This window comes from Nicotiana tabacum, chromosome 9 (assembly GCF_000715075.1).
Source record: "Nicotiana tabacum cultivar K326 chromosome 9, ASM71507v2, whole genome shotgun sequence".
Taxonomy (NCBI): Eukaryota; Viridiplantae; Streptophyta; class Magnoliopsida; order Solanales; family Solanaceae; genus Nicotiana; species Nicotiana tabacum.
Window position 1 is genome coordinate 112,369,948 of NC_134088.1, and position 26,755 is coordinate 112,396,702.

Genomic DNA, 26,755 nt, shown 5'->3' on the forward strand with positions numbered 1-26,755 from the left:
AAGTCCAAATATATTCATGTATTTTCGAAAATGGTCTAAGAATATCTCTCGTTATACTATTGGGTTATCTATGCCCGTACAGTCATACTTTGGGTTCAAATATACCCCTCATTTAAACAGAGGGACACGTGTCATCGTCCTGTTGGCCAATTCTAAATATCTCCTAATTAATTAAAAAGACCCATTACCCATACCCGAAAAGCAATTTTCTAAAGCAATTTATTTTTTGTAAAAACTGGAAAAAACTGAATTTTTAAAACTAAAAACTGAATTTTTTTTCCAGTTTTTACAAAAAAACTGAAAAATATATTCTAAAACAATATTTTTTGTAAAAACTGAAAAAAAAATTAAAAAATAATTTTCTAAAGCGTGTAAAAACTGTTTTTTAACTAAAAACTGAATTTTTTTTTTCTTCAGTTTTTACAAAAACATTGCTTTAGAAAATTGTTTTTCAGTTTTTGTTTTTAGTTTTTACAAAAACAAATTGCTTTAGAAATTATTTTTCAATTTTTTTAAAGCAATATTTTTCTAAAAACTGGAAAAAAATATTTTTGATTTTTTCAGTTTTAGTAAAAAAAAAAAAAACATTCAGTTTTTTTCAGTTTTTACAAAATATTGCTTTAGAAAATTGCTTTTTAGTTTAGTTTTTCAGTTTTTACTAAAACATTGTTTTGAAAAATATTTTTCAGTTTTTTTTTGTAAAAAATAAAAAAAAAATATTTTCATTTTTTTCAGTTTTTAGTAAAAATATTTTCAGTTTTTTCTAGTTTTTACAAAAAAAATTGCTTTAGAAAATTATTTTTCGGGTATGGGTAATGTGTCTTTTTAATTAATTTAGAGATATTTAGAATTGGCCAACATGACTATGATACGTGTCCCTCCGTTTAAACGAGGGGTATATTTGAACCCAGAGTATGACTGCTGGGGTATAGATAACCCAATAGTATAACGAGGGGTATTCTTAGACCATTTTCGAAAGTACATGGGTATATTTGGACCTTTGCCGAAAATAGAATGACGATAATAATATAGTAAGGTGATCAAAAATGAAAGAAAATAATGGTTAGTCATAAAAACTTACTACCAACAGAAAGCGAGAGTGCATGCCAATACTACTGTTATGAACACTCTAGACTACCTACTTTACTACCTTAACCTTAACCTCCATACCTTCCTATCAGGGGTCATGTCCTCGGTCAACTGAAGCTGCACCATGTCTTGCCTAAATACCTTCCTGTCACACAAAACACCGGAAGTGAGTCTATATTTTATCCATCCTGCCCCAATACGATGTGTGACATCTTCATCAATCTCCCCATCCCCCTGAATAATAGACCCAAGATACTTAAAACTTCCTCTCCTATGGATGACCTACGAGTCCAACCTCACCTCCCCTTCCCCTCCTATGAATGACCTACGAGTCCAGCCTCACCTCCCATTCCCCTCCTTAAGTCTCACTACTGAACTTACACTCCAAGTATTCTGTCTTGGTCCTGCTCAACTTGAAACCTTTAGACTCCAGGGTCTGCTTCCATACCTCTAACTGCGCGTTCACACTGCCTCGCGTCTCGTCAATCAATACAATATCATCTGCAAATAGCATGCACCACGACACTTCCCTTTGGATGTGGCGCGTCAGTATGTCCATCGCCAGGGCAAATAAAAAAGGCTGAGTGCCGACCCTTGATGCAACCCCATCATAACCGGAAAATGATACGAGTCCCCACCCAACGTCCTTAATCGCCCTAACGTAGACAACCGGTACACCTCTAGCCTCCAAACATCTCCACAAAACTTCCCTCGAACTTTATCGCATGCCTTTTCTAAGTCGATGAAAACCATATGCAAGTCCTTCTTCCTCTCCATATACTGCTCTATCAATCTCCTAAAAAGGTGGATGGCTTTTGTAGTTGAACGCCCCGGCATAAACCCGAATTGGTTCTCAAAAATAGACACACTCATCCTAACCCTTAGCTCTACCACTCTTTCCCAAACTTTCATAGTATGGCTAAGCACCTTGATACCCCGATATTTATTGCAATTTTGGATATCACCTTTGTTCTTGTATATAAGAACCATCGTACTTCACCTCTACTCTTCGGGCATATTCTTAGTTCTAAAAATGACATAAAATAACCTAGTGAGCCACTCCAAGCCTGCCTTGCCCGCGCACTCTTTCAAAACTCCACCGGGATTTCATCCGGCCCAGTCGCTTTGCCCCTGCTCATCTTACGCATAGCCCCCTCCACTTCATCTACTCTAATCCGCCTACAATACCCAAAGTCACAATGACTCCCAGAGAGTTTCAAATCACCCAGTACAATATTCCTGTCTCTCTCCTCGTTCAAGAGACTATGGAAGTAGGTCTGCCATCTCCGACGGATAAGCCCCTCATCCGGCAAAACTCTACCTTCTTCTTCCTTGATGAACTTCACTTGGTCCAAGTCACATAACTTCCTTTCATGCGCCTTGGCTAACCTGAACAACCTCTTATCCCCACCTCGGCCCTCGAGTTCCTCATACAAACGACTAAAAGCTGCAGTATTGGCCGCCATAACTGCTAGCTTTGCCTCTTTCTTAGCCAACTTATATTACTCCATATTCGCCCTCCTCTCCTCCTCGTCTATACTTTCCACTAGCTTCAGATACGCCACTTTCTGGGTTTCATTTTTCCTTGCACCTTTTCATTCCACCGCCAGTCTCCCTTGTGACCACCAGAGTAACCCTTTGAGACCCCTAAAACCTCTCACGCGGCTTCTCTAATGCACTGCACAGTCATGGTCCACATAGCGCTTGCATCCCCATTACTCCTCCAAGCCCCCATAGTCAGCAGCTTGACCCCCAACTCCTGTGCTTTAGCTTCTGTCAAGACTCCTCACTTGATCCTATGTTGGCTATACATCGCCCTCTTCTTCCTCTTCCTCATGATCTCAAGGTCCATGACCAGGAGCCTATGAGGGGTCGAGAGATTCTCACTTGGGATGACCTTGCAATCCGTGCAAAGACTTCTATCGGACTTCCTACAGAGTAAATAATCAATCTGAGTCTCAACCACCGAACTCCGAAAGGTGACCAAGTACTCCCTCTTTTTCGGGAAACTCGAGTTTGATATTACCAAATCAAATGCTATCTCAAAGAGGATAATTAGTATTATTATTAATTATATATGCAATGCATGACTTAAAAGTTAAAAAAAAATATTTACAGGGTGGAACGTCCTAACATTTCAGACTTTGGTCTTAAACAGTTGAGATTTTAAGGAAGATTACAGACTTTTAAAAATTGTAAAATAATTTTATAACGTTTTCATAACATTTCATACTTTTAAAATTTGTGATTCTATACGGTCTGTATACTATACCGTATATACATATATCTCTGCAACCAATCTGCCTCGCCATTTTCTCTTCTTATGTTTTGCTCTTTGTACTCACTACTTAATTGTTTACGTATATCATAAATCTCAAATTATGGGATGTGTTTTGACTTTTGAAAGTATATGACAATGGAACATACAGTACATGCTACATTTTCATATCGTATTAAGTTATTTCTCCATTTTATATTTTTTAGCACAAAGTGCGAAAATATATACTACAATCAAACTTATCTATAATAATCTCGTTAGCTTCAAATATTTTTGAACTCTTATAGTGAAATGCTGTTATACAAAATATATATTATAATATATATGTCAATAATTCTTTTTCTGATGTTAATTATTTATATGTTCAAACAAATACCGTCAAATAAATGCAAGAAAAAATAGTAATTTTTAAGCTTATAGCCTGTTTGGCCAAGCTTCTTCAAAAGTTTATTTTTTGGTTGTTGTCAAAAGCATTTTTTCCCAAATATAAGGTGTTTGGCCAAGCGTTTAGATGAAAAAAAACCCGTACTTTTGAATAGAAACAGTTATTGAGAAGCATACAATAATAACTTATTCCCAAAGTATTTTTTTAAAAAGTACTTTCGATAAAAATACACTTAGAATTACTAAGCTTGGCCAAACACTAATTGTCATTCAAAAATGCTAATTGAATTAATTAGCCAAACACAAACGACATGTTTCTCACTAAAAATACTTTTTTAAAAAGCACTTTAAAAAAAATATTTTTTAAAATAAGCTTATTTTATAAGTTTGGCCAAACAAACTATTATTCTTTGGAATTTAACAAAAATAGAGAAAGTTAAAAAAGAAAAAGAAAAAGAGAGAGGTTAAATAGTACTCGATTCTTTTAAATTTAAAATTTAGTTGACCGACTTTCATAAATATATAAAAACCAAAAACATGGCTCCGATCCCATATTCATGGCGTTCTCAACGGTCACATGCCACGACTCGGTACCAACTCGTCCAAAATGACTGAGTCACAATCACCGAGTCACTCCCCTTCTCCTGAAGAACCAACACAAAACCAAAACACACCATTTCACGTTCCAGTAGAGATAATCAGTGACGAAGAAATGGCGCTAATCGAAGCTGCCTTCGCCGCTACGCGGGCTCTGGTGTCGTCTCCACCACGCGCTTCTTCATCGGCTCATTTCCGTGAAAACGTCAGGTCCATTAAATCTATTACTCTGTTATCGAACCGGAGTATTTCGAGTTGTTCGCGGAGTGATCCGTTAATGATCGATGTAGAAGATTCTGGAAGGTTAACAAGTAGCCAGAAGAGGAATAGAGTTGTTGATTCGTTGTTGCATCGGTTTCGGAGGAAGAGAGGCTTGTCTGTTACTGATATTACTGCCACAGTATGAATTTTTATTTGATTTTTTAATACAATTTGGTTTACTTTTGTTACAATTAGATGTTGAAGTTTGAAAAAGCTGTAGTGTTGCTAATGTTTCCTCATCCATTGCTAAGTGGAAAATGGAATTCAGAATTTCAGCCTGTTTTGTTGCTTTGTACATAATGGTGTTTATCATGATTAGTCGGTCTTACTAGATACCAAGTTTAAGAAAGTAATTTGGCTTTTACATTATAAGTGCATGATAGAAAAATATTAAAGTAATTTGAAAAGTTAATTTGGTAGAGATATTATCACATAAAATTTAAATTTTGAACAGTTTAATGAATTGATTTTTTCAAAGTTGTGACTGTTATATAGAAATGAAATTGTGTGAAACATCTTTGGCCGTCCCAAAAGGGTAAGATAAGTTGTGACACGAAGAGTGTTCTTTTAATCAGTTTGCTTTAGTTGTGCTACAATTGGACGGCTTTGATGTTGTAGTTTGACAAAAGCTGTGGTCTTGCTGATGTTTCATTATTTGAGTGCTAAGTAGAATTGTAATTTGGAATTTTAGCTAATTTGTTGCTTTGACCATGAGTACATGAAGGCTTATTGTTATATTTTTTCTTTTGACTTCTATATTTTATTAGCAGGGTGGATAATAAAATTAAAGTAATACTATTTCAAAAGTTAGTTTGCTATAAGAAAATATCACACCAAATTTTCTAACTTGAATTGTTCAATGAATTTGAATTATTGAAGCTGTGAAAGTTTTATCGAAATCAAATGGTGTCAAAAATTTTGTGACGCCCTAGAGTAAAAGGAGTGTCAGATAAGGTGGGGTATAGGGAGTATTATCTTTTGATCTTTCATTTTGGGTTCTTTTCTTGTGATCTTTGGGTAGATAAATATAGGTTGGACATGTTATTTGAATTGTTCCGCAGACAGACTTGAGTATTGAGATGGGACCAGGGTGAAGTGAGATTACTCATCTGTTTTTTTTAAAGTTCTAGGATGTAGTATGATGTTCAGTGAAAAGATCTATGTCATTTGTGAATCGCTTGGATTTTACATGAGATTGCAAGAGGTTTGAATCTAGGTCAGGCTTATGGTTTACATCATTTATAGCTGGTTCATTTGCACATATATTGCATCGACACAATGCTTTTTCGTGGTAACCGTTCCGGAATATGTTGGAATCCATTGACCATATGGTTCTGGATTTTAATATTCTTCCACTAATAGGAAGGACAGCTAGGCCATTCGTCTCAAATTCAATTTTTCTTTGTGTTCAGTAACAATTTTGATTTTGTTGTTCTTTTGGTCTCAAGAAGCAGATTAGTGCTAACCAATACGAGTTGCAGGACTTCCTAGAAAACAACGGTTCACGCCTTGTATGGATGAAACTTGTATTACTAATTTCTTTTCCTTTGGTTTCTCATGCTGTCATTGTGGATCGGTCTGGTAGTGGTAGGTAAGATATGTTACTAGGATAGAACCGCTCAATAATTTTATCTACTGTGGCGTTTATGATTTGAGAAATTTGGCTAGTGTAAAAACAAGTACTTGTTTTAGCCTTTCTGGTGTGAACGTTCTTTTGAGTATATTCTCTTGTTCTGCATTGGCTTTGTTATATACTTAAAAGTCATTGTGCAATGTGCAGGCAGATAGTTTTAATCCCTAAAACATGAAGTGTACTGATTACTAGTCCTCATTATCACAAGTTTGCCTTCAGGAATGGTGTGAAAAAAAGATGGAGTATTCTCTTCTCTGTGGCAAGCCCGAAAAGACCAAAGCTATGAAAGCTGGTAGCATTCGCCATGAAGCACTAGAAGAGGAGGTATTCCCTATCTATGTTTGAGTGATTAAGGAAGAAGTACTTTGATATGACAGATATTTTATATTATCCTGTATGTCAGTTTGCTGAGAGGACATTAAAGAGATAATATCAAGAGTTGTGCAAATACGAACGTATTTATCAGTGCTTACCATTTTCGTTTTTAAAGTGATTCTTTAGTATATTCTTGTGTTTTACTTTTACTTGTTGCTCATTCTTATTACCATGATTTTGATTGTATGCAGGTGATCAAAAAGGTAAAAGTTCATGTTACATCAGCTGAAGATGTATGGGCATTGAAGTTCTTGAATTTCATAGTTGGCGCAAACCAACTATTATTTGATGGATTAACACGTGAATTGCCTTTGTAAGTCTCTTTTTAATCTTTTGTTTGATATTCCTATAAGTATGTCTACTTGACAATGTTCCACATCAAGAATTTATTTTAAACTACTGATCTTATTTATTTGTGTGTATCTATAAGCACTTTAAAAAGAAAAGGCAGGTGTATATATTTAAGTGTCATATACAAACTTTGTGATCCACTAATGAAAAAGGCCTTGACCCTTTAACACATCTGTAACATTTCATCAACTTAAACTTTTTACCTACCAACTAGATCAGTTTGGCGTTATTGCAGACCTAAAATAAACAGATAAATAAGTCTCATGAGAGGTGATCACACAATTTAATATTATATCATAGTATGCAATGGTCTATTTGCAAGACTAACTGCTACCCATTTTCAAGAAGAATATTCACGTGCTTGACCCAAGAAAAGAGTCAAGCAGGCCCTGCAACACAACTTATTATAAAAAAAAATTTAAAAAAATAAATGTGTCCCCTTTTTAATAGTTTAAGCTTTTAGATCAAACAGTTACACAATATAACAGATGTAATCGGGTTGATAGAAAGACTGCTTCAACATTATGCAGATAAAATTGCTGAACTCATCTTGAACTGCATGGTTTAGATTAGGGACCCACACACCGTGGATTTCATTATTTATTTTCTCTTTAGACTGTAGACCTGGGAAAACAGAGAGTATCAATATATGTTTCACTGGCTATTTACATTTCCATTTATTCTTGTCCAGTTGTTTTCCTGTAAAGCACATACGAAACTATATAAGTTAATGCCCATATGAAGTATCTGTCTTTGTCCCTACACGTCGACACCTGTTGACACCATGACCCTATAGGTGTATGTCCTTGCATGCAGTTGTGCATGCACGCAATTCCTTGATGTCCATCCAAAGTCACTTGTGACTGAATGCATATTCTCACACTAATTCACCTCAAACTTTATCTTTGCACATGACATATAGTAATTTCCTCTTTAACAAGTTCAGTAATTCCTGCATAGTAGGAAAGAAAATTATGAAATATCCTTGACTATTTTCATCCTTAAGAGCTGCTGGGCTAATTCATTTGGTTCATCAGAGTAGGTTTTGCTGAAGGTGTTTGGATGGTGGGAGTTATTGATGAGATACGAATGCCGAAAGGACAAAGTGATACATACCCAATGTTAGTCGACACAAAAACACGAGTAAGAGCTAGCCTTCCTGGTGAACCGCAACGGAGGAATGGAAGGTATAGCGTTGCACTTAAGGTTGAAAGCTGTCTGATGAGAAGGAGATATGCAACAGAATGAAGTTTTTTTATTATTGAAATGTGCTTACAGGTACAAAATCTAATGAACTTGGTGATCCCTTTTTTGGCAGGCTTCAATTAATGTGCTACAAGCATCTGTGGGACAGCTTAGTGGCTGATGAATTCCCCTCCAGACAGTTTTTTGATTTCTTCTCTCTGAATCCGTATCAGATTTTATCCGCTGAAATCAGAGAGAATACTGCTAAATGTGGATTCCCTACAGAGGTATTACCCAAAGACGCTAACTTTTTCAGGATAAAAGTTTATAGTTTCTTATTGTTATGAAAAAGAACAGGAGAAATGGGTACATAATTTGATGTTGTAGGATCTTGAGCCAAGTACCTGAATAAGTCTTCTCATGCCCGTAGAAGATCATGTGCAGGAAGCAGACAACTTTTTTGGTGTCTAGGCCAACTCTTAACAATCACTTTGAAGGCCCTAAACTTGAGTTCTCTTAAAATTTTACTTTGCCATTTCTCAAAATTTTCCCTTTCTGAGAAGCCTCTTCTCCATCCATCTTCGTAGTCTGATCAAGACTAGAAATGGACCTCAATGAGTTCTAGAACCGTGATGATTAATTATACCTGGATAAAAAAATGACAACTTTACTTCGAGGGAAAAGGACTAAAAGATGTGGTTCAGCAGGTTGTATGTCTTTTACATTGCATCCCAATGGGTGCCTAGTTTACTTTAAAAAAAGTGTAGCCAGCTTAGTTTTCCTGCTATGGAAATCTTACTGATGTTTTAGCCTTTGGAAATATTTTGTTGATAGCTTGTTTTTTTTCATCTTACTCTTTGGTGTCAATGCAGACTCTCACTGATATGTTGAGGTACCTTCGCAATACTTGGAGCATGCTTCCACCAGCACATGAGCAACTACTGTTGAGGTGAATTGAAATTTCATATAGTATGCTAATGTTTCACAATTTTCAGATGATAGAAATAGAGATTTTTCAAGCATCACTGTGTTTTTGGATCAACTTTATGAAAATGAACGCATATGCTGCATTCTGGTGTTTCCAACTTTTTCTACCATTTATATCCGTGTTGATGTTGCTTTTATTTCTGTTATTGACTTCTTTCTGTGTTTCTCTCGTTTGGCTAGTGAGATGTCTGAAGTTGACCTTCAGAATCATTACCTAAAAACTCCAAATTAGAAAGAGTTTCGTCATCTTTTTAGTTGCTTTCTATGTTCTTTTGTTAGAAACATGAAGTATGAACTGACTTTTTTTATGGAGGAGATATCAAGGTTGGACTCTCTTGAAGAAGTGATCTCAGAGTTGATTATTTGATGGCTCTCTAATTTCTTTATCTCTGGAGATTATCCTCGTGTTTCCATGCTTTCACCCAGTTCTCTATATTTTCAATTTATACATTTTTCCTGATATTTTTAGTTTCATTAATCACATTTGTATAATTAGACAGTTTCATTAGTCAGATTCAATATCCAAACCAAACAGGCTCAAGAAAGTTCATTTGGTGAAGCTTCATCTCAGCATTAGAAGAGACCCTTATATATATACGTATATATATATATATTAGAAACTATATTATGGATTCTTTCTCTGCAGGTATGAATTACAAGAAGATCAATCATTGCTTGGTGAAGATCAGTTTGAGTATGATCTTAACTGGGTAAAGGGTCAAATAAAGTCTTCTTTAGAGGTTTGGCGAGGAGAAAGAGAAGCCAGTTACACCCCTGAAGAGGAGCGCTGGAAATGCAGATCTTGCAAGTTTGCTTCTGAATGTCCAGCCAGCAATTCTGGCTCCCAAGTAGAAAGGACACTGAATGCTAATTGCTAAGTTCGGCAAGATCAGTTTCCAACTAGATCCTTAATAAATTGAGAATACGTTCCGCACACAAATTTTACACTATCAGATTGAGTTGACCGATAACATGTGACTCCCATATCAAGCCGGATAAGGTAACTTAGAGAATATTACTATACTGTAACTAGTTAAATTGCATTGATAGTGTAAAAATTCTTTACACTATCGGTTAAACTCTAAACAAATTTGGGTACACAATTGTGTTCAAAGAAGCTAGCAGTTTTTATACTCCTAGCTGTAGGTAGATGCTGAATCTGAAAATTCATTGCTGGACCAATTCTTGTTTTTTGCATTGTAAGTTTATTCATTTTTCTTGTAATTATTATTGAGCCTGAACTTGTCCCTTCAGGGACATCCGATAAAATTGTTGAGCCTGAACTCGGTGTTGTTTTGTAATGTCAAAGGTATTGAGATGACAACTGTGTTTGATATACGCAGGACTGTTGATGAAGCAGCCAATTCTTAATTTAATGTATTAGTCATTTGGTTTACTATCTAGTTGTGCGCAGATGTATAATGTAGTGATTGTTTATGTAGTGAATATTAATACAAAAATTATTTACAGTGAATTATAAGAGAGATTGTTAGGGCGGTGAATAATAATACATGGATTGTTGTATAGGGATTGACTAATTTATTATGCATGAATTATAATACGCGTAAGAAATGAATTAGCAACAATTAATTTATTGCCATAAAATAATTGTCGCAAAAAGTACTTTTTGTTGTATATATATATATATATAAGCTATATATACATCTTATATACTATATATAAGATGTATATATAGTATAGTATATATATTAAATGTATATATAGTATATATATATATATATATATATATATATATATATATAAAAGCTATATTCGATAAGCTATATATACATCTTATATACTATATATAAGATGTATATATAGTATAGTATATATATATTAAATGTATATATATTCGATAAGCTATATATACATCTTATATACTATATATAAGATGTATATATAGTATATCGATATAAGATGTATATATAAAAAGTTTGGGATTAAAACAAAGTTGGGGGAGGGGGGTTAAATGACTATTTTATAAATAGACAACGGCTATTTTTGACAGCCCAACGACTATATTTTTTTTAAAAAATAAATAAAATAATATATATTTTTTAAAAAATAGCCGTGGGGACCGTTTGACCCGCTAAGGGACCGGGCCGGTCCCGGGCCCTGACGGGCTAACGGTCCCAGGGCCGACGGGTCCAAATCATAAGACCGGCTCAGGCTCGCTAAAACCGGGCCAAACGGTCCTGACCCGTTTGGCCCACAGTTCGGGCCGGTCCTGGCCTGGACCGGCCCACTTGCCACCCTTAATATATACTATGTGTTTATTCCCTATAATTTTCTGATATGTTTACTTTTATATATTTTGATACTCTTTAATAAAAAAATTTGGTGTGCCACTGCTTCTCGGTACTGATTCGTATGGAATTAGCATGACTGGGCGATCAAATTCTTAGTGGGAATCATCAACTTTATAATGTTATAATCCATTAAATAATCTCACCTATAATTGGGACGGAAGAAGTACTAATTATACAAGATATTCTAATAACATAATTTTACAAGGAGATTAAATTTTCTTATACTTCAAACCAAACAACTCTTTACAAAGTTTACATTAAATATGAGCAGCAAATAAGTATATTCTGCCTGTATACTAGATACCCTCACACTATAATTGGGTTACTGACCAAAAAGTGTTTCGCTACTTTCAGTAGCCGCAGTAATCACCATGGCGCAAAATAGCAGCGGCAGAAGAATACCTAACATAATGATTACCGGAACGCCGGGCACCGGAAAAACGACGACGTCATCTGCGCTGGCGGAGGCGACGCAGCTCCGGCACATCAACGTCGGCGACCTGGTTAAAGAGAAGAAGTTGCACGACGGATGGGACGACACTCTCGACTGTTATGTCATCAACGAAGACCTCGTAAGTTTAAACATTGAAAATACAAAACCCTAGCTCTTAATCATGGAATAAAAAAATACGTATTTTATGTTTGACTTTGATTTCAGTTCAATAGGAGAATAAAAATGTAAAAGAATTAGCTTTTTCCTATTTTGTCTCTTCAATTTCTATTTCGTGTTTCATTTTTTTGACAATTGAGAGAATTGTTGCTGTTAATGTTTATTTAGTTAGTATTTTTTTTTGAACTGTATTAGTAGCAGAGATAAAAGTTAAAATGAGAAACATAGGCCTCTAAATGTAGCGGATTGAAGGTGTTAAGAGGGAACGAGGTATACTTAAAGTCACATTGAGGGAGTTGTCTCAAAAGGCTATAAGTTCTTTATGTTTTTTTGAAGAATTAGTGATAGTACATAACACAATGGAATAAAAGATCTATAGCAGCGAGTTGTGATTAAGGCATGATATGTTGATTCATTTACTTTAGGTCCAACGTTAAGGGGTTTCTTAGTTTGTTTAGAGATTTATTTAAGTAGAAAATATAGAGGTAGTCATCATTGTTGTCAAGTTTTGAGCTGCTTTTAGTTTGTTCCAAACTGTATAGATGCTCTTGTAAATGAGCTCAAAAAATAATCATGATACATGTTTGTTCTGGTGAATAGAATTGAATGTTGAAAATGACTAAGAGTGTCTTGGAACCTTAATGAAAAAGTTCTTAAACTACCCATGGTTATTACGTCCAATTGGTTGTAGGAAATGAGCCGGTGGTGTTAACTTGACATTTATTTAAGCTATAACTGGTTTCAAAGTAGAAAAAATTCATCAATTGGAGCACATGGTTCAAAAGGTATAATGATATGTACTCCTTTTTTTCCCTTCTCAAAAGAAGTGGAGTATATAGCATTATCCCTTTGGACCAGGTGCTCCAATTTAAGTTATGGTGGCTGTTTCTTCTTCATTGCCTCCCTTTTGGTGCTTTGATGCTGTAAAGGTATTTGGGGTAGTGCCCCGAAACATCATTAAAGATTAACTGGTCGGAGGTAAATGACAGAGAAAAAGGGAAGTGCAGAAACCCTCTTACAAAATAAGGACATGAGATCTGAATGTGGGATGAACTATGATAATTGAAGTTGAGCAGTAGAGAATGCGGATCTCACGTAATAGGATTAACAAATGTAGGGGCTTTCTGTTGGGACTGTAGTGCATTGGAATAAAGTTTCGTCTTCTTAAGACATCCGTTTTTGCATTTGACTTTCGTATATGGGTTGCATCCCAAATGCTGCCTTCTATGTTTAACATGTTCAATTATTAAAACAAAATAAAGAAGAATGGATAAGGTATGTAAGAGTTTCTTTGTGAAGGAAAAAGAAGAGAATTTTTCTGTTGTTACTAATGTAGTTTGAGCTTTTGCATGCAACATTGAAGCTACTTTGTGGATGTCTTTTCCTATCTGCATCACACTCATCCACACTTGCAAAATATGGCTTAGCAATTAATCAAACTCTGGTCTCACGGTCCTAAGCAAACCACCATTTCCTATTCAACTGATAGGAAATGAAAGGAACACTCTTTGCTGATAGCGAATTAGCTGGTTGATGGATTTATTTTCAAAAGATCGGCTAGTGAAATTTCTACATTACTTGTTATGCAAATAATTTAAGTTCATATTCTTCCAATTTGGTTAACTGGTATTGTCACTGTTGAAGAGACTTAAAATTGCACTTCTCATCAGTGCTTTGATTGCTTTGAGTTCTTAACTGATTGTGTAAGTTAATGAACAAAAATCCACTTGCCAGCTCTGAAAAGGGTGAAGTCAAATTTCCTACAATTGACGATGAAGAAATTTGTGCTATTATAAGCTTCATGGCATCGCTGCTGCAGGTGTGTGATGAGCTTGAGGACATGATGGAACAAGGCGGAAACATTGTTGATCATCATGGCTGTGACTTCTTTCCTGAACGTTGGTTCGATAAAGTGGTGGTGCTTCAAACCGACAATACTGTCTTGTATGATAGGTTGAGTAGGAGGTAATCTATCAATTGACTTCCTTTGTCTTTTCTCATCCATGCCTCTGTAATGTTGCTCACTCAGATCTGTTCTTGACTTGCTTGATTGTACCAGGGGTTACACAGGTCAAAAGCTCTCCAATAACATCGAATGCGAAATATTCCAAATTTTGCTGGAGGAGGCAAAAGAGAGTTATCCAGAGGATATTGTGGTGGCACTAAGAAGTGATTCTGTTGAGGATATTAGCAAAAATGTGGAGACACTGTCCAATTGGATTAGTAGTTGGAGCCCTGTCTCATGATTAAGATATCACAAGTGTATCTTCTATTGCATGTTTGATTTTTGTATTCAAATGATATTCTATAGTGGTTTTGGCTGTTTGGGGAGGTACACCCTTCTTTCATATAAACAGAAATTCTGTAGAAATGCACCAATGTGCTCTCCATTAATCGTCGCGGAACAAAGCTTTTCGAGAAGGTTTATTTGTGCAATGATTGTTATACTAGAGGACCTTCGCGGTTGATTTTAAGAGTAACTGGGAGAAGTTGATCTTAAAACTACTGGGAACTCTGGTACTTGTCCTACCGCAGCACAATAACAAATAAATTTAGAAATACAATTTCAAACCATCACAATATTTTTAAAGAGAAACAACCACCACATGCATATTTTTACAATATATCCAACTGGAAAATGCGCGACTGATAACTTCTTGTATAGCTATAACACAAACAATCGCATTTGTCGTTAATAACAATTATAATTGGAGACGAACTTAAATAGAATAACATGAACAATAATGATTCATATAGCCTACAACAACAAATTTTAGATTGTGGCAAAGTAGTTTTAGGAACAATGCAAACATAGCAGGAATGAAAACTAATATATGGTAGTACCCGGTAGAAAATTGTTCCTTTTATTCAAGTACTGCTAGTTGCGGTTTCAAAAATACTGCGACTCTAGACCTACTTCATTTTCTAAACACTTTACATTTTCTCTACATCTAATTCTATCCTGCAAAACCTTTTCCAGCCAAAAAAGCACACAACCCTACAAAATTGTTCCTACAACTTGGATAATTCATTAAACGATATGCACTCAGAACACGTTTAAGGTTCAAGCAATGTAGATCGACTCAAGACAAGGTACGAGTAGAGCTCAAAAGAATTCGAGAGTGCCAGTTATAGTGATTGGTGGGTTTATATCAATGCGCGTAGCCTTCCCTTGTGAAAGTAACTGCGGTAGTGTATTGGCATCTTTGGCTACAACTCCTTCCCCTGTCCATAATGTGACATGTGGCCATTGGTTTTTAGAATCGACCTTCTCACCTTCAACAGAGCCAGGCTTTGCTTCTAGTGCAGCCAATTTTTCAGAGAACAATAAAGCAGCCACCTCTACTGGCACCTTTTGGTGAAGAAAGCAACCATAATTGGCAACTGCAGTGACACCGTGACTTCTCTTATGAGCCAGGGTCAAATGGGCCTTTGTAATGCAGCTCTCTGTGCTTTTATCCTTCAAGAAAGCGCCAACCTTCGGATCTTTCTGGGCTAGCTGTCCACAAAATAATGAAAAGCATGAGATAATATAGTTAAGTTCCTTTATGCAAAACTAAAGTGCCTCTCCTCAGTCCCCTTACTCACCGTTCACCCAAAGGACTTTTAAACGAATATTCGGATGAGATAGGAAATCAATAAGATTGAAAGGAAAGATAAACAAGAGATACTGTGTGTTTCGTGATCAAATATTTGCTTTTCTCGGATAAAGATATTATTTAATTGAAAGAAAAAGAAGTCAGCAAACAGATAAGCAAGAAAGACTATCATTCTCTTCAACCTGCCAAGAAAACAATCCAGCCACAAGGAATAATATGTTTCTGCATAGACCACTCACTACAACTATCAAGAAATAAATTTCCAGCCGTCAAGACTCCATAAGTGCAATTCATAAATTTGCAAATTCACTCACATCATTCAGAAGACCAAGAATTTCTGGAACTGGCAGGCTGACAGCAGCAAACACAATAGATCCTAGCTTCCTCTTCTCAGAAGTAGGCGCTGCATACTCGCCCCTCGCAATAGCTCCCAGTTGTTTCAAGACTTCTTTAACAGCAAATTCAAATGGAACCTGAAACAGAAGTTTGCAGAATCATTAGCCAAAATCTCTCTTACCACAACGTGAAAAAATTTATTGTGAGCTTTCCTACTCTTCTCCGTTCACACTGAGCCAGGGGGTTCTTTGCGAGGGGTGTGTGTGTGGTGTGGTGTGGTGTTGCTGATCATGAAATATAGAACCATCCAACAAACTCCTCCAACTACAAAGGTATTCCTCATGTAGCACTTCTGACCTTCTTTGGCGTACCAGCTCATTTTAAGGTAAGTAATTCATTTTTTTTAACAAACATGTCTTCCTACTTGAAGCCACTCTTTCCCCCCAAAATCTCTCTTACCACAACGTGAAAAAATTTATTGTGAGCTTTCCTACTCTTCTCCGTTCACACTGAGCCAGGGGGTTCTTTGCGTGGGGTGGGTGTGTGGTGTGGTGTTGCTGATCATGAAATATAGAACCATCCAACAAACTCCTCCAACTAGAAAGGTATTCCTCATGTAGCACTTCTGACCTTCTTTGGCACACCAGCTCATTTTAAGGTAAGTAATTCATTTTTTTTAACAAACATGTCTTCCTACTTGAAGTCACTCTTTCCCCCCATATCCCTGCACACTCCCCATGTCAAAGAAGAGTTACATAGAGAGAGAACTGTGCAAACAGCGCAGCTAAAGAAAATTCAGTTAGGTCATTGGCTATGTTACATGGACTCATATAGGGGTGTATGTGTGTGTGTATATCAAAATTTGTTGCTGATTTTTAGCGTATTTGAAGAAGCCGCATGATGTTCTCCAATCTTTTATCACACAATTCCTATACCGGTGCGACAACTCAAATAAAGTATGCATAAGTGCAGCTACGTGTCATGGGTCACATTTGAAGTAAAGGGCTTTAATAACGTTATAGCAATTACTTTTTTTTTTCAAGTGGAAGGTAAGATCAGAGATCAATTACATGCCTTCAGAGATCTAGAACAAACTTACCTGTATTGAATTGAGATAGTCAGCATTCCCAAGTAGAATATCCCTCAATTGCTTCTCCCATTTAACCCACTCTTTTGCATATATCCCTTTTATAGACTCCAATCTACAGGATTGAATGTACAAAATCACAAACAATGAGAAAAATTCATCAGTAACAATCAATCAATCGGAAACACGATTACCTAGAAAAAAGCTGGTCATAACATCTCTTCTTTTTTCTCCTCCCCACTTTCCTTGGTTGGTTTGTATTTTAGGATTTATTCTTTTATTTAATCCAACTCACTCTCACTTTTTTTTTTGGAGGGGGTGGCGGTGGGGATTTTTTTTTGGGGGGGGGGGGGGGTGGGGGCTGTTTTTTCAGATTGTACGTACATGGTTGAGAAAAGACATCTTATAACCCCAAAAGAAAAAGCATATAAATGGTCTGGAACCTACTGAAACATGCAGGTTCATATCTGTATTGCAATTAATTTAGTACATTATATATGTGTATACATGTGTGTGTATACATCCATATATGCGAATATAAAAAGTTATCATCAGGAAAAAACAATACAACAAAAGCAGAATCATATATTCAAGACTCAAGAGTAATAAGGAGTTTCATAGCTCCAGATCATGCTCAAAGATATTTTAGGAGTAGAGTCAAGAAACTGGAAATAATATATCAGATTTCCAGTAATGCATGCTTTGCCAGCCCAAAGAAAGAGGAAACTAAGGATGACAGACCAATATTTGGCGGGCTGAATCACTGTTTTAAGGTGTAATATTCTTCTAATCTTCTCAACCAACCAGAAGTATTAACATAATATATCGAGACCTCTATGCATCATAATACAATTCAATCATCACACAGTCATAAGAGTCGAAGCCTCCATATGAAGAAGTTGGATGAAAGCTTATCACACATAATAACCCTACTTTTACTAAAGCAATCTGGAGAAAGAAGTGGAAAACTCAAATTCAATTCATAATTACTTCAACATAAACTATTACTTTGAGAACAATTTTGTGAGCTGAGGATGTAATAGAGAGATAGCTCGGGGTCGCATAGCAAGGCATAATACTTTTCACCATGAACACTACAACTCAAGTGCAAAAAGGGGGATGGTGTGGAGGAACTCGTTAACTACACTTGCTGACAGTAGCTGAATGTAACACTGACCTTCCATGTTTGTTTGTGTGAAGCTTGTACAGATTGATTCCCTCCACAATAATAGACCTCACAGAATCTGGTAGCGGAGACCTTCATATGATCATAAACAATATCAACAGCAAGTAAAGCAAATGAACAAGGGAAGACCTACATGTCCTTGAATTGACAGTTCCAAACTATACAGGTCAAATACCAAATACCCATGGCAATGCCAACAGAGCACAGACTTCAACGACATCAAGGCAAAAAGTCATCTGACATGATAGTAGAATATTATCAGCTCCACTACTATCTGCAGCATTTTGTTGGTTGCATTGCTATGAATCAGTTATATCACTGAAACTTCTAGCTGTCTAATATCCTATAGAGTTGAACATATTGAACCACACAGCTTGCTGTAATTAGCATTTATTTAGACAGTTCGATTTATAGATAACACCCACTTTCTTCTTTTTCTTTTCCTTCTCTTTATTTTTGGTCGTGAAAAATTACGGTGACAAGTATTGGAGTTTGTGTTCAAAGTTGGCAATCTCCTTCAAAATTTTCGAACGCTGTTACGCGTTAGGATTTATGTTTAACTAAATTAGAGCTATATTCACTCTAGTTAACGAAAATTAGTGACTAGGTGAAAGCACGGACAACCAATCAGGCGTGTGTCAAACACCAAAATATGATGATACTATGCAGGACCTGTTGCATCATTCATGTCTTAGACAACAACAATGATTGTCCTTCTTTCCATCTGGCCAGGAAATAGAATTTTATAGAACAAATTTCATTTCTTCTAAATAAATGAGACTTATGATCGAACTCGCTTGCAAGCAAGCCAGTTACACCCCTGGAGATGAGCACTCAGAACTTTAGATACTTTAAAAATGTTGAACGACCTCAGTTTGTTGTTTGCTGAGAAATATGAGGAATTGACCTTTCAAGTTTTTTAAGTGATATGTTTCATAATACTAAGACAACTTATGGAGAAGTAAATTTAGAGCAAATTACAAGTAATTCCTCTCAAGTTAAGCAACATTACGTATACTTCCCCTAGCTTAAGAAATTACACCAACACCCTCTTTTTCTAAATTGCATTACAAATACCACACTAGCTTGCAAGCAAAAGGGAAAAAGGACCAACATGGATTATGAAGAGGATTCAACTATGATATCCAAACCCAATGTTTATAGCCTTAATCAATCATTTACACTTCCCTTTTCCCTCCAATTTTATCGTTGCCCACTTTTCTTCTTCCAAATTCTCATAAAATCTCTTATATACTTTTATTCATTGGGAAGCTAATAGTTCTTATTATCTTTCTCTCCCCTTACTATTTGTGCTTTTACAATGACCAATCAGCATGGGACACGATGATTGAAAGAGCTAAGAGGGGGCTAGTAAGATAGTGCATAGTGGAAGAGAAACTTGTATTAAGGGGAAGGAACATTAGTGAAAACTGAAAAGTACATTATTGAGCATGCCCACACAATTCATGTCGTTGCTTCATGCATATAGCACTGTCACAGGTAAATTGAGAAGCCTCCAATGGAATTTTAATTTCTTGAGATGAAGCAGTGAGGCTAGGAAGTTCGCTTTAATTAGCTAGGAGGACGTTGGAAAGGGGGGGTGGGGGGAGGAGGGAGGGTTCGTAGGTAAAGAACCTCCGAGTTTTCAACAAGGCCCTATTAACAAAATGATTATGAAGATTTACGAGTAAGTATGGACTTGTAAAAGCAGGATGGAGAACTAAACATATCATACTTCACTTGGGTACGGTCTTTAGAGGAATATATGGAAGGATCAGTAGATAATCAATAAATTTTAGTGGCAGTGGCAACATCATTCTCAGGGTAAGACATGGAAACAGAATCCACTTCTATTGATTATCTACTGATCCTTCCATATATTCCTCTACAGAATCCACTTCTATTTATCACAAGCTCTTGGTTACGGAGGAGTCATGTTTTTCCACGATTATCAATTTGAATTCCCAAGGCACCAAAAATGGTTCCTGACATTTGAGATTTTGAGGGGAAAAGAGAGAATTACATACTTTATCTTGTGCTTTATTTACAAACAAATGTTCGGGTAAAGATATTTACTACCTCCTGCTACATTGTTAGGTCACAACTCGCTTGTGGTGGAAGATTGTGCATTTCAGAGTAAAATGGGAGATGTCCGACATGGTAAAGGAGGCACTTTTCAATTGAGCCTTTAAAAGAAAAATAAAAAGCTGAAGAGCGTAGGATGTGACCTTATTAGCACTACGGGGTCCTGTGGAGAAAGAGAAAGAGTCTTTTTCATGACGGTGGTGTCCGGACCAGCTTGTGTGCACCTCGACTATTCCACTGGAAGAGAAAAAAGAGCTTTTGAAGAAATAAAGAATGACTAAGTACATTTGAGGAATAATCTGTCATTCCTAATTCTTTTGGTGTACCAATAGTGTTCTTGATATATAAAAGATCAGTTTTGGTTTGTAAGGAATCATTATTTTGTGGATTTACTTTATGGTACCAATAATGTACTTGTACTGCTTGTACATTATCAAAGAAAAATGCCACAAGGAGACACATGCTTTTATTATTACACGTTGTTGCTTTTCTTTCACCCTAAACCCTAAACACACTTCAGCTGATATGACTGCTGTGACTAACTGCAATCTAACATTTTCTTATAATCGAAAAATCCTCAAGGACCAACTGGCGCACAGTTCGAAACTCTATGGATAATGGGCTCGCCCCTTTGCCCTTCTCTACTTATATGTCAGGCTTTGTCTATGGCCGAGTTCGAACTACAATCTAACATAATGAACTAATCAAACAAGGAGGAAAGGAAAAAGCCACCTAAACACGTAGTTGAGCAATACAATCATTTCAAGCTGAAGAGGCCAACCATCATTAAGGGGGGGTCAGAAGAAAGAAATCTTACTAACCTTTCAGGTTTCAGTAGAGGCATTTTGACAAGTGAGCCAAAACGTTCAATAAGCTCACTCTCGAACTCCTGACGACTCTGAGTGGAAGTGTACCAAAAGAATCAGATACAAATGTCTCGTTTATTTATTTATTCTAATAACTAATGAAATACAGTTCATTTAAGAGAAAGATCTCACATAATCTTGTTAGCGCAATAAGATTTTGTACCTTTCCCTCATAAAGGTGATAAAACATTAGCAGCACATATCCAGCATTTGGAGATGACTTGTCAAGATTTCCCTTCAGGATCACAGCAGAAAAGAGAGGTCTAAGACATTGATATCCAAGTTGAATGGAGTAAATGGCTGAAGAGCAGTTTACAAGGACGGAGTAATGTGAAGAGTTAAGTACCGGATGATTAACTCGGTGAAGTACTCGGAATGTAAAAACCGCAAGTGCATCAACAGAGAATGGATTGATTTCAGTTCCTGCATGATTAACCAAGCAGTAACTAAGACCCACATGTACACACAGATGAGTATGACCCAAGATAAAACAAATGAACTTTCCAATAAACAATTCTCTTACTACCACTACCAATGTCACTGGCCGTAAAGCAAGGTAATGTAAATCATCATTTTGTAAGCACCATGAAGATTAGCCTATAATTGTTCTCGAAGAAACAAAAGGATATAACAAGATGATACAGAGCTTCACCAGTCTAATTAAAGATAACACAAATGCAAAGCCAGGAGTGTAGGCGGGAAGTATCTGTCTCATCTCAAGAAACAAAAGCATATAACAAGATGATAGGGAGTTCACCACTCTAAGTTTCAGATAAGACAACTGCAAAGTCAGAGGTATAGGTGGGAAGCATTTTCCATGCTTCCACCTGAATCGGATGTAATTTTTCACTCAGCAAGAAACAAGAATTGTCAATAACACAAATCTGAAACAACATAGCAAGAAATGCAAAAAAAAAGCCACTGGAGCACTGGGTGAATTACTAAATCAAGTGCCCCAGCATTTCATAAATTGAAGTAGACTTGCATGAGACTTGCATTAGGTAGGGGTAAGGACTAAGGTCTGCGTACAAACCAGTGTTATCAAAGGCGAAAAACGCAAAAAAGCTCTAAGGCCTGTTGGGGCTTTAAGCGCAAAGCGCAAATAAAGCGTGGGCTTTAATGAAAAAAGGCGCAACGGGAGAAAAAGTAAAAAATATGCATATAGTCCAAGACTAATCATTATAAGCATGAATAACAAATATATGGACAAAGAAATTGAAAATAAAAATCACGATAAAGTGAAATATCAATTGTTTAATAATTATAAGCATGAATAACACATATACAGACAAAAAATTGAAAAATAATTACGATAAAATGAAATATCAGTTGTTTAGTGTCGCCTTTTTAGGATTACACTCATCGGCAAGGAAAAGTATGCCTTAGAGCCTTGATGCGACACAGAAGCGCCCCCAAAGCGAGGCGAAGCGCTCAACATGTTTTGAGCCTCGCTTCAGGGCTTAAGCGCGCTTTAAGCGCGCCTTTGATAACACTGGTACAGACTACCCTCCCTAGACCCCACTTGTCGGGAATATACTGGGTTTGTTGTTGTTGTTGTTAAAGCAGACTTGCATGAGAGCAGCATAACAGGTTATCCAAAATGTATGCAACAGAAACTACAGAGGAACTTTCTAACAAGACCTTCTGAATCAGGTACAACTGGAATAGCAGATGCCTTGGTGCTTAGGCACATGTTCTCAATCTGCAACGATGAGAATAAAACCGCGTGAGGCAAATCTGGGTATCATGATTTGAAGCATTACCAATACATCTTATGCTATTTCCGAACTGAGAGAACCTTAAAAACTCAAGTTCTTTATATGAATTCCACAGCACTCTAAAACTAGAAGATGCATTCTGTGGCATTATAAAAGTTGTATGCGAGCTACAGAGAACAGATGCTACAACTAGATTTCATAATCTCGTATGGTATCATTATTTGTAGCACTACCACTACATCTTATGCTAATTTGAAAGTGAGAATAACAATAAAAAGTGCCTTTGGCATCAAATGATTTGTACTACTCAGGTAACAGTTTAGCAAATACAAAAACCTACCTGTCTCCATACTTCCTCATTTGGTGCATTCTTATCAGCAAGCATGATCGAGTAAGGTTTTCTTCGGCGTTCATCAGCAACTTTTTGCCAATATCTACCTATTAATATGATGGATATAAAGAGATCAAACTTTATTATCTGAGAAAAAGTTGAGTCCTCAAGCAAGAAAAAGGAGATTATTAGTGGAAGTTTCGGGAATCAGATGTTTGTGGCAAGAAAGAACAAGATCACAATGATTTAGTTCCAAGTTAAATTTTTTTCAATTGGTTTTAACCTGTATTCAAGAGCAAATGCTTGTCACAATAAAATAGATACTCCCTTTGTCCTAATTACACAAAACTCTTTCCATTGTGGGATGTCCCAAAATGTTTAACGCCCTTCTATTTCTATACAACTTTCACAACTTTTAAGAATCCAAATACATTAGACTATCAAAAAAAAAATTTAAAAAAATCATGACGTGTTTTTTTTCTATCAACTAATTTTCAACCATTAGTTTGAAGATATTCTTCCACTATTACTGCTTCAATATATAAGGAAAATTCACATCTTAGACCCTGTGCTTGTCAAATACTATTGTACAAAGATGAGACAGAGGGGATACACGATATCAACCTAATGGCACAAGACACATGGACATGCAAAATCAAATTCCTTTATAATTAAGGAGCATTCCAAAAGATGTTAAAAAGCACCTCATACCTTTGATAAGATCACCCATTAAACTATGAACTGGTCGATCATCTCCAAGCCCTCCTGGAGCATTCAGTATTTCCTTACAAAGTGCAGATTTAGCACAACCTGGTATTCCTGTAATTTAGCATAGCAAGTCAAAAAGAATGCATAATTAAAGGTGCAGGAGGTTCTAAAAACAAAAGAGGTACATTACATACAAAATACATAAAAGACTCCAGAGTTACATCATCCACTACATGCCAACTACTACTACAACAACAACAACATCCAGTATGATCCACATGATCCCACAACTGGGGTACAGGCCAACTACTAGAGAACAAGATAATACAAAACAACCATAACAGATTCAAATATTGTATACAATCTGGGAATTCAAAACCAGTTCAATATTACCTGGAAAGAAAACAATGAGACCTTCATTCTTCGCGACCATGTCTTTGCTGGGAATACTAGGGCTTGAAGGTGCAATATCTTTCTCCGGCTCGAGATCACCCTCTTCATCTTGTCCTTCAACAATGGCCATGAAATCTTCAACTTTGACTAAATTTCCAGCAGATCCTATCAAAGCCTGATTTTGTGGACTACGCTTTGCATATTGTTCAAGGAAGGGCTCAGCTTCACTTAGATATGTGGATGATGACAATGGTTTGTTTCCATATTTTCTGCGTATATATACTGCCCTGAAAGAAGTAGTCCCAGTAAGATGCTACAGTGGGAAAAGAAAAGTGACTAATCGTAGAAAATCATAAGTTCATTTAGTATTACCATTCATCAAGCATCTTGCTGAGTTCCCGTTGCTTGGCAGCTGAAGTATTCCAAATTTTCATTTGCCTGTATTGACCATATTGTTATAGAGATTGATATAATAATTTATCCTTGAGGATTGATAAGACAATACAGACATAAAAACAAAAGCTATGTAAAAATACAGACTGATGGTTCCAACACACGAAAAAATGGAAGAAACAGTAGAGACAGCCTTGAAAACTTGGGTAAAAATAAAAGCTATTTAAAAAAAAGAAGTCAAGATTCAAAGTAGTTACACTAGTCAGACTGGAAAAATAAGATCTGAAAACTAGAAGTTCGGCAATAATTTAATAGCCTAGTGGATTCAACAGAGATTTGGCTGTACAAAACCATAATGTGAAGGCTGATCATGACAAATCAATATGAGCATTTCAGATAACTTAGATAATTCATTAGAACTGTAGCACTTCATTATATGACGATAAACACCCCTTAAAAGACCAACTAAGATGTGGATAGAACAATTTATAATTATTGAATTATGTCGGCTACAATGTAGCAGCGGCTCTTTATTGAACAACGTGAAACACAGATACAATGCATATGAAGCCACCAAGGAGTTCAAACAAGAGGTTGACCATTGAAGAACAAAGACCAACAAAATAAACCTCACCTCAGGTAATAAGCCTTGTATGCAGAAGGATCTTCTTTGAAAAGAGTCGTCAAGCCATTACGGATCAAAAAAGTTCTCAACTGCACAGTAATGAAATAAAAACTAACATGAAATTGCTTTGCTCAACATGTGATAAATTTCAAAGCAACATAGCATGCTAACAAATTATGCTCCAAAATTTAGATCTTATTAAGTGGACGGATAACCGAGAACCATATTACTTTGAAAAACAAAACTGAGTCTCCTGATACTGTCACTTTCACTATTTTTTGAGAATGGTAACATTTGTATTAATAAAAAATGCACTAAGGCAGTGCATAACCATATGTGCATAACCATATGTACAGGGAATAGTAGATCAATCTTGGTCTACCTAATTACAAAAAGCCTAACATGTCTACCAGATATTCTGTATCCTCTACAAGACTTTCTTTACACCAAAAATGAAATAGAAGAATACGGTCCATCTTGACATCTTGAACGGATTTGTATCTGTCTTCAAAAACTCTTGAGTTTCTCTCCTTCCATATTGTCCATCATATGTATGCAGGTATCAGTCTCCACCATGTCTTTTGACTGACTGAGTCTCCAGTGTTGTTCCAAGATTTTAGTAACTCAACAGTAGTAACTGGCATAGACCATCTTAGCCCAACAATGTTAAGGAACAATTGGCACAGTTGACTTGTAATAGGGCAGTGAAGGAATAAATGGCTATTCGTTTCCAATTCCCTGCCGCATAAAAGACATCTAGAGCAAAGTTGGAATCCCCTCCTTTTCAGGTTCTCTTGAGTTAAGCATGCTTCTCTTGCTACCAGCCATGTGAAACAAATCACCTTATAAGGAGGTTTAACTTTCCAGATACTCTTCCATGGCCAACCATCTATGTGACGACTAGTGTTTGATAACAAAAGATAAGCTGCTTTGACAATATACATCCCATTCTTACCATTGTTCCAGATAAGAGAATCTTCATGTTCTTTAAGACCTTGGAAAGCTTCCAAAGTTGTAAAAAGCTCAGTAAATCACCCAAGCTCCCAATCATGCAGACCTCTTCTAAAATTGATGTTCCAACCATGTTGTCCCCAAGCTGCTTCCATTCTAAGATCTGTCACTATAGCAATGCAGTAAAATTCTGGGAATAGTTCTTTTAGCAGACCATGTCCTAGCCAACTATCACTCCAAAACAATGTCTTCCTTCCAATTCAAACTTTTATGCTAGTGTTGCACGACATAGAATTCCAGAGCTTCCTAATAGCTTTCCAAACTCCCACTCCATAAGGAGTATTAACAGGTCTTGTGCACCACTAATCCAACTAGCCATACTTCTCATATATGACCTTCCTCCATAGAGCATTAG

The 26,755-nt window shown here is 36.3% G+C and overlaps 3 protein-coding genes across 3 annotated transcripts in view; 2 read left to right on the plus strand and 1 right to left on the minus strand.

Annotated features, from left to right (window-relative positions):
• The first annotated feature begins 4,271 nt into the window (after positions 1-4,271).
• LOC107811336 (exonuclease V, chloroplastic) lies at positions 4,272-10,539 on the plus strand. The gene is made up of 7 exons (XM_016636241.2): positions 4,272-4,748; positions 6,462-6,566; positions 6,809-6,930; positions 8,006-8,155; positions 8,287-8,440; positions 9,026-9,102; positions 9,787-10,539. Exons 1-7 carry the CDS (start codon positions 4,329-4,331, stop codon positions 10,016-10,018), a joined length of 1,260 nt encoding a protein of 419 aa, XP_016491727.1. The 5' UTR covers positions 4,272-4,328; the 3' UTR covers positions 10,019-10,539.
• A 1,182-nt stretch (positions 10,540-11,721) lies between these two features.
• Positions 11,722-14,433, plus strand: LOC107811334 (adenylate kinase isoenzyme 6 homolog). The gene is made up of 3 exons (XM_016636240.2): positions 11,722-12,024; positions 13,882-14,027; positions 14,122-14,433. Exons 1-3 carry the CDS (start codon positions 11,824-11,826, stop codon positions 14,306-14,308), a joined length of 534 nt encoding a protein of 177 aa, XP_016491726.1. The 5' UTR covers positions 11,722-11,823; the 3' UTR covers positions 14,309-14,433.
• A 441-nt stretch (positions 14,434-14,874) lies between these two features.
• The window catches only part of LOC107811332 (tRNA ligase 1), a 36,435-nt gene continuing 24,554 nt past the window's right edge, over positions 14,875-26,755 (minus strand). Inside the window, exons 15-27 of the mRNA XM_075222052.1 lie at positions 25,399-25,478; positions 24,744-24,809; positions 24,372-24,658; positions 23,982-24,089; positions 23,280-23,377; positions 22,863-22,923; positions 21,568-21,644; positions 21,385-21,456; positions 21,177-21,253; positions 18,262-18,342; positions 17,097-17,199; positions 15,976-16,134; positions 14,875-15,561 (exon numbers count right to left, since the gene is read on the minus strand). Of these exons, the coding sequence (XP_075078153.1) occupies positions 15,169-15,561; positions 15,976-16,134; positions 17,097-17,199; positions 18,262-18,342; positions 21,177-21,253; positions 21,385-21,456; positions 21,568-21,644; positions 22,863-22,923; positions 23,280-23,377; positions 23,982-24,089; positions 24,372-24,658; positions 24,744-24,809; positions 25,399-25,478 (1,662 nt within the window). The 3' untranslated portion in view covers positions 14,875-15,168. The remainder of the gene's footprint in view (positions 15,562-15,975; positions 16,135-17,096; positions 17,200-18,261; positions 18,343-21,176; positions 21,254-21,384; positions 21,457-21,567; positions 21,645-22,862; positions 22,924-23,279; positions 23,378-23,981; positions 24,090-24,371; positions 24,659-24,743; positions 24,810-25,398; positions 25,479-26,755) is intronic.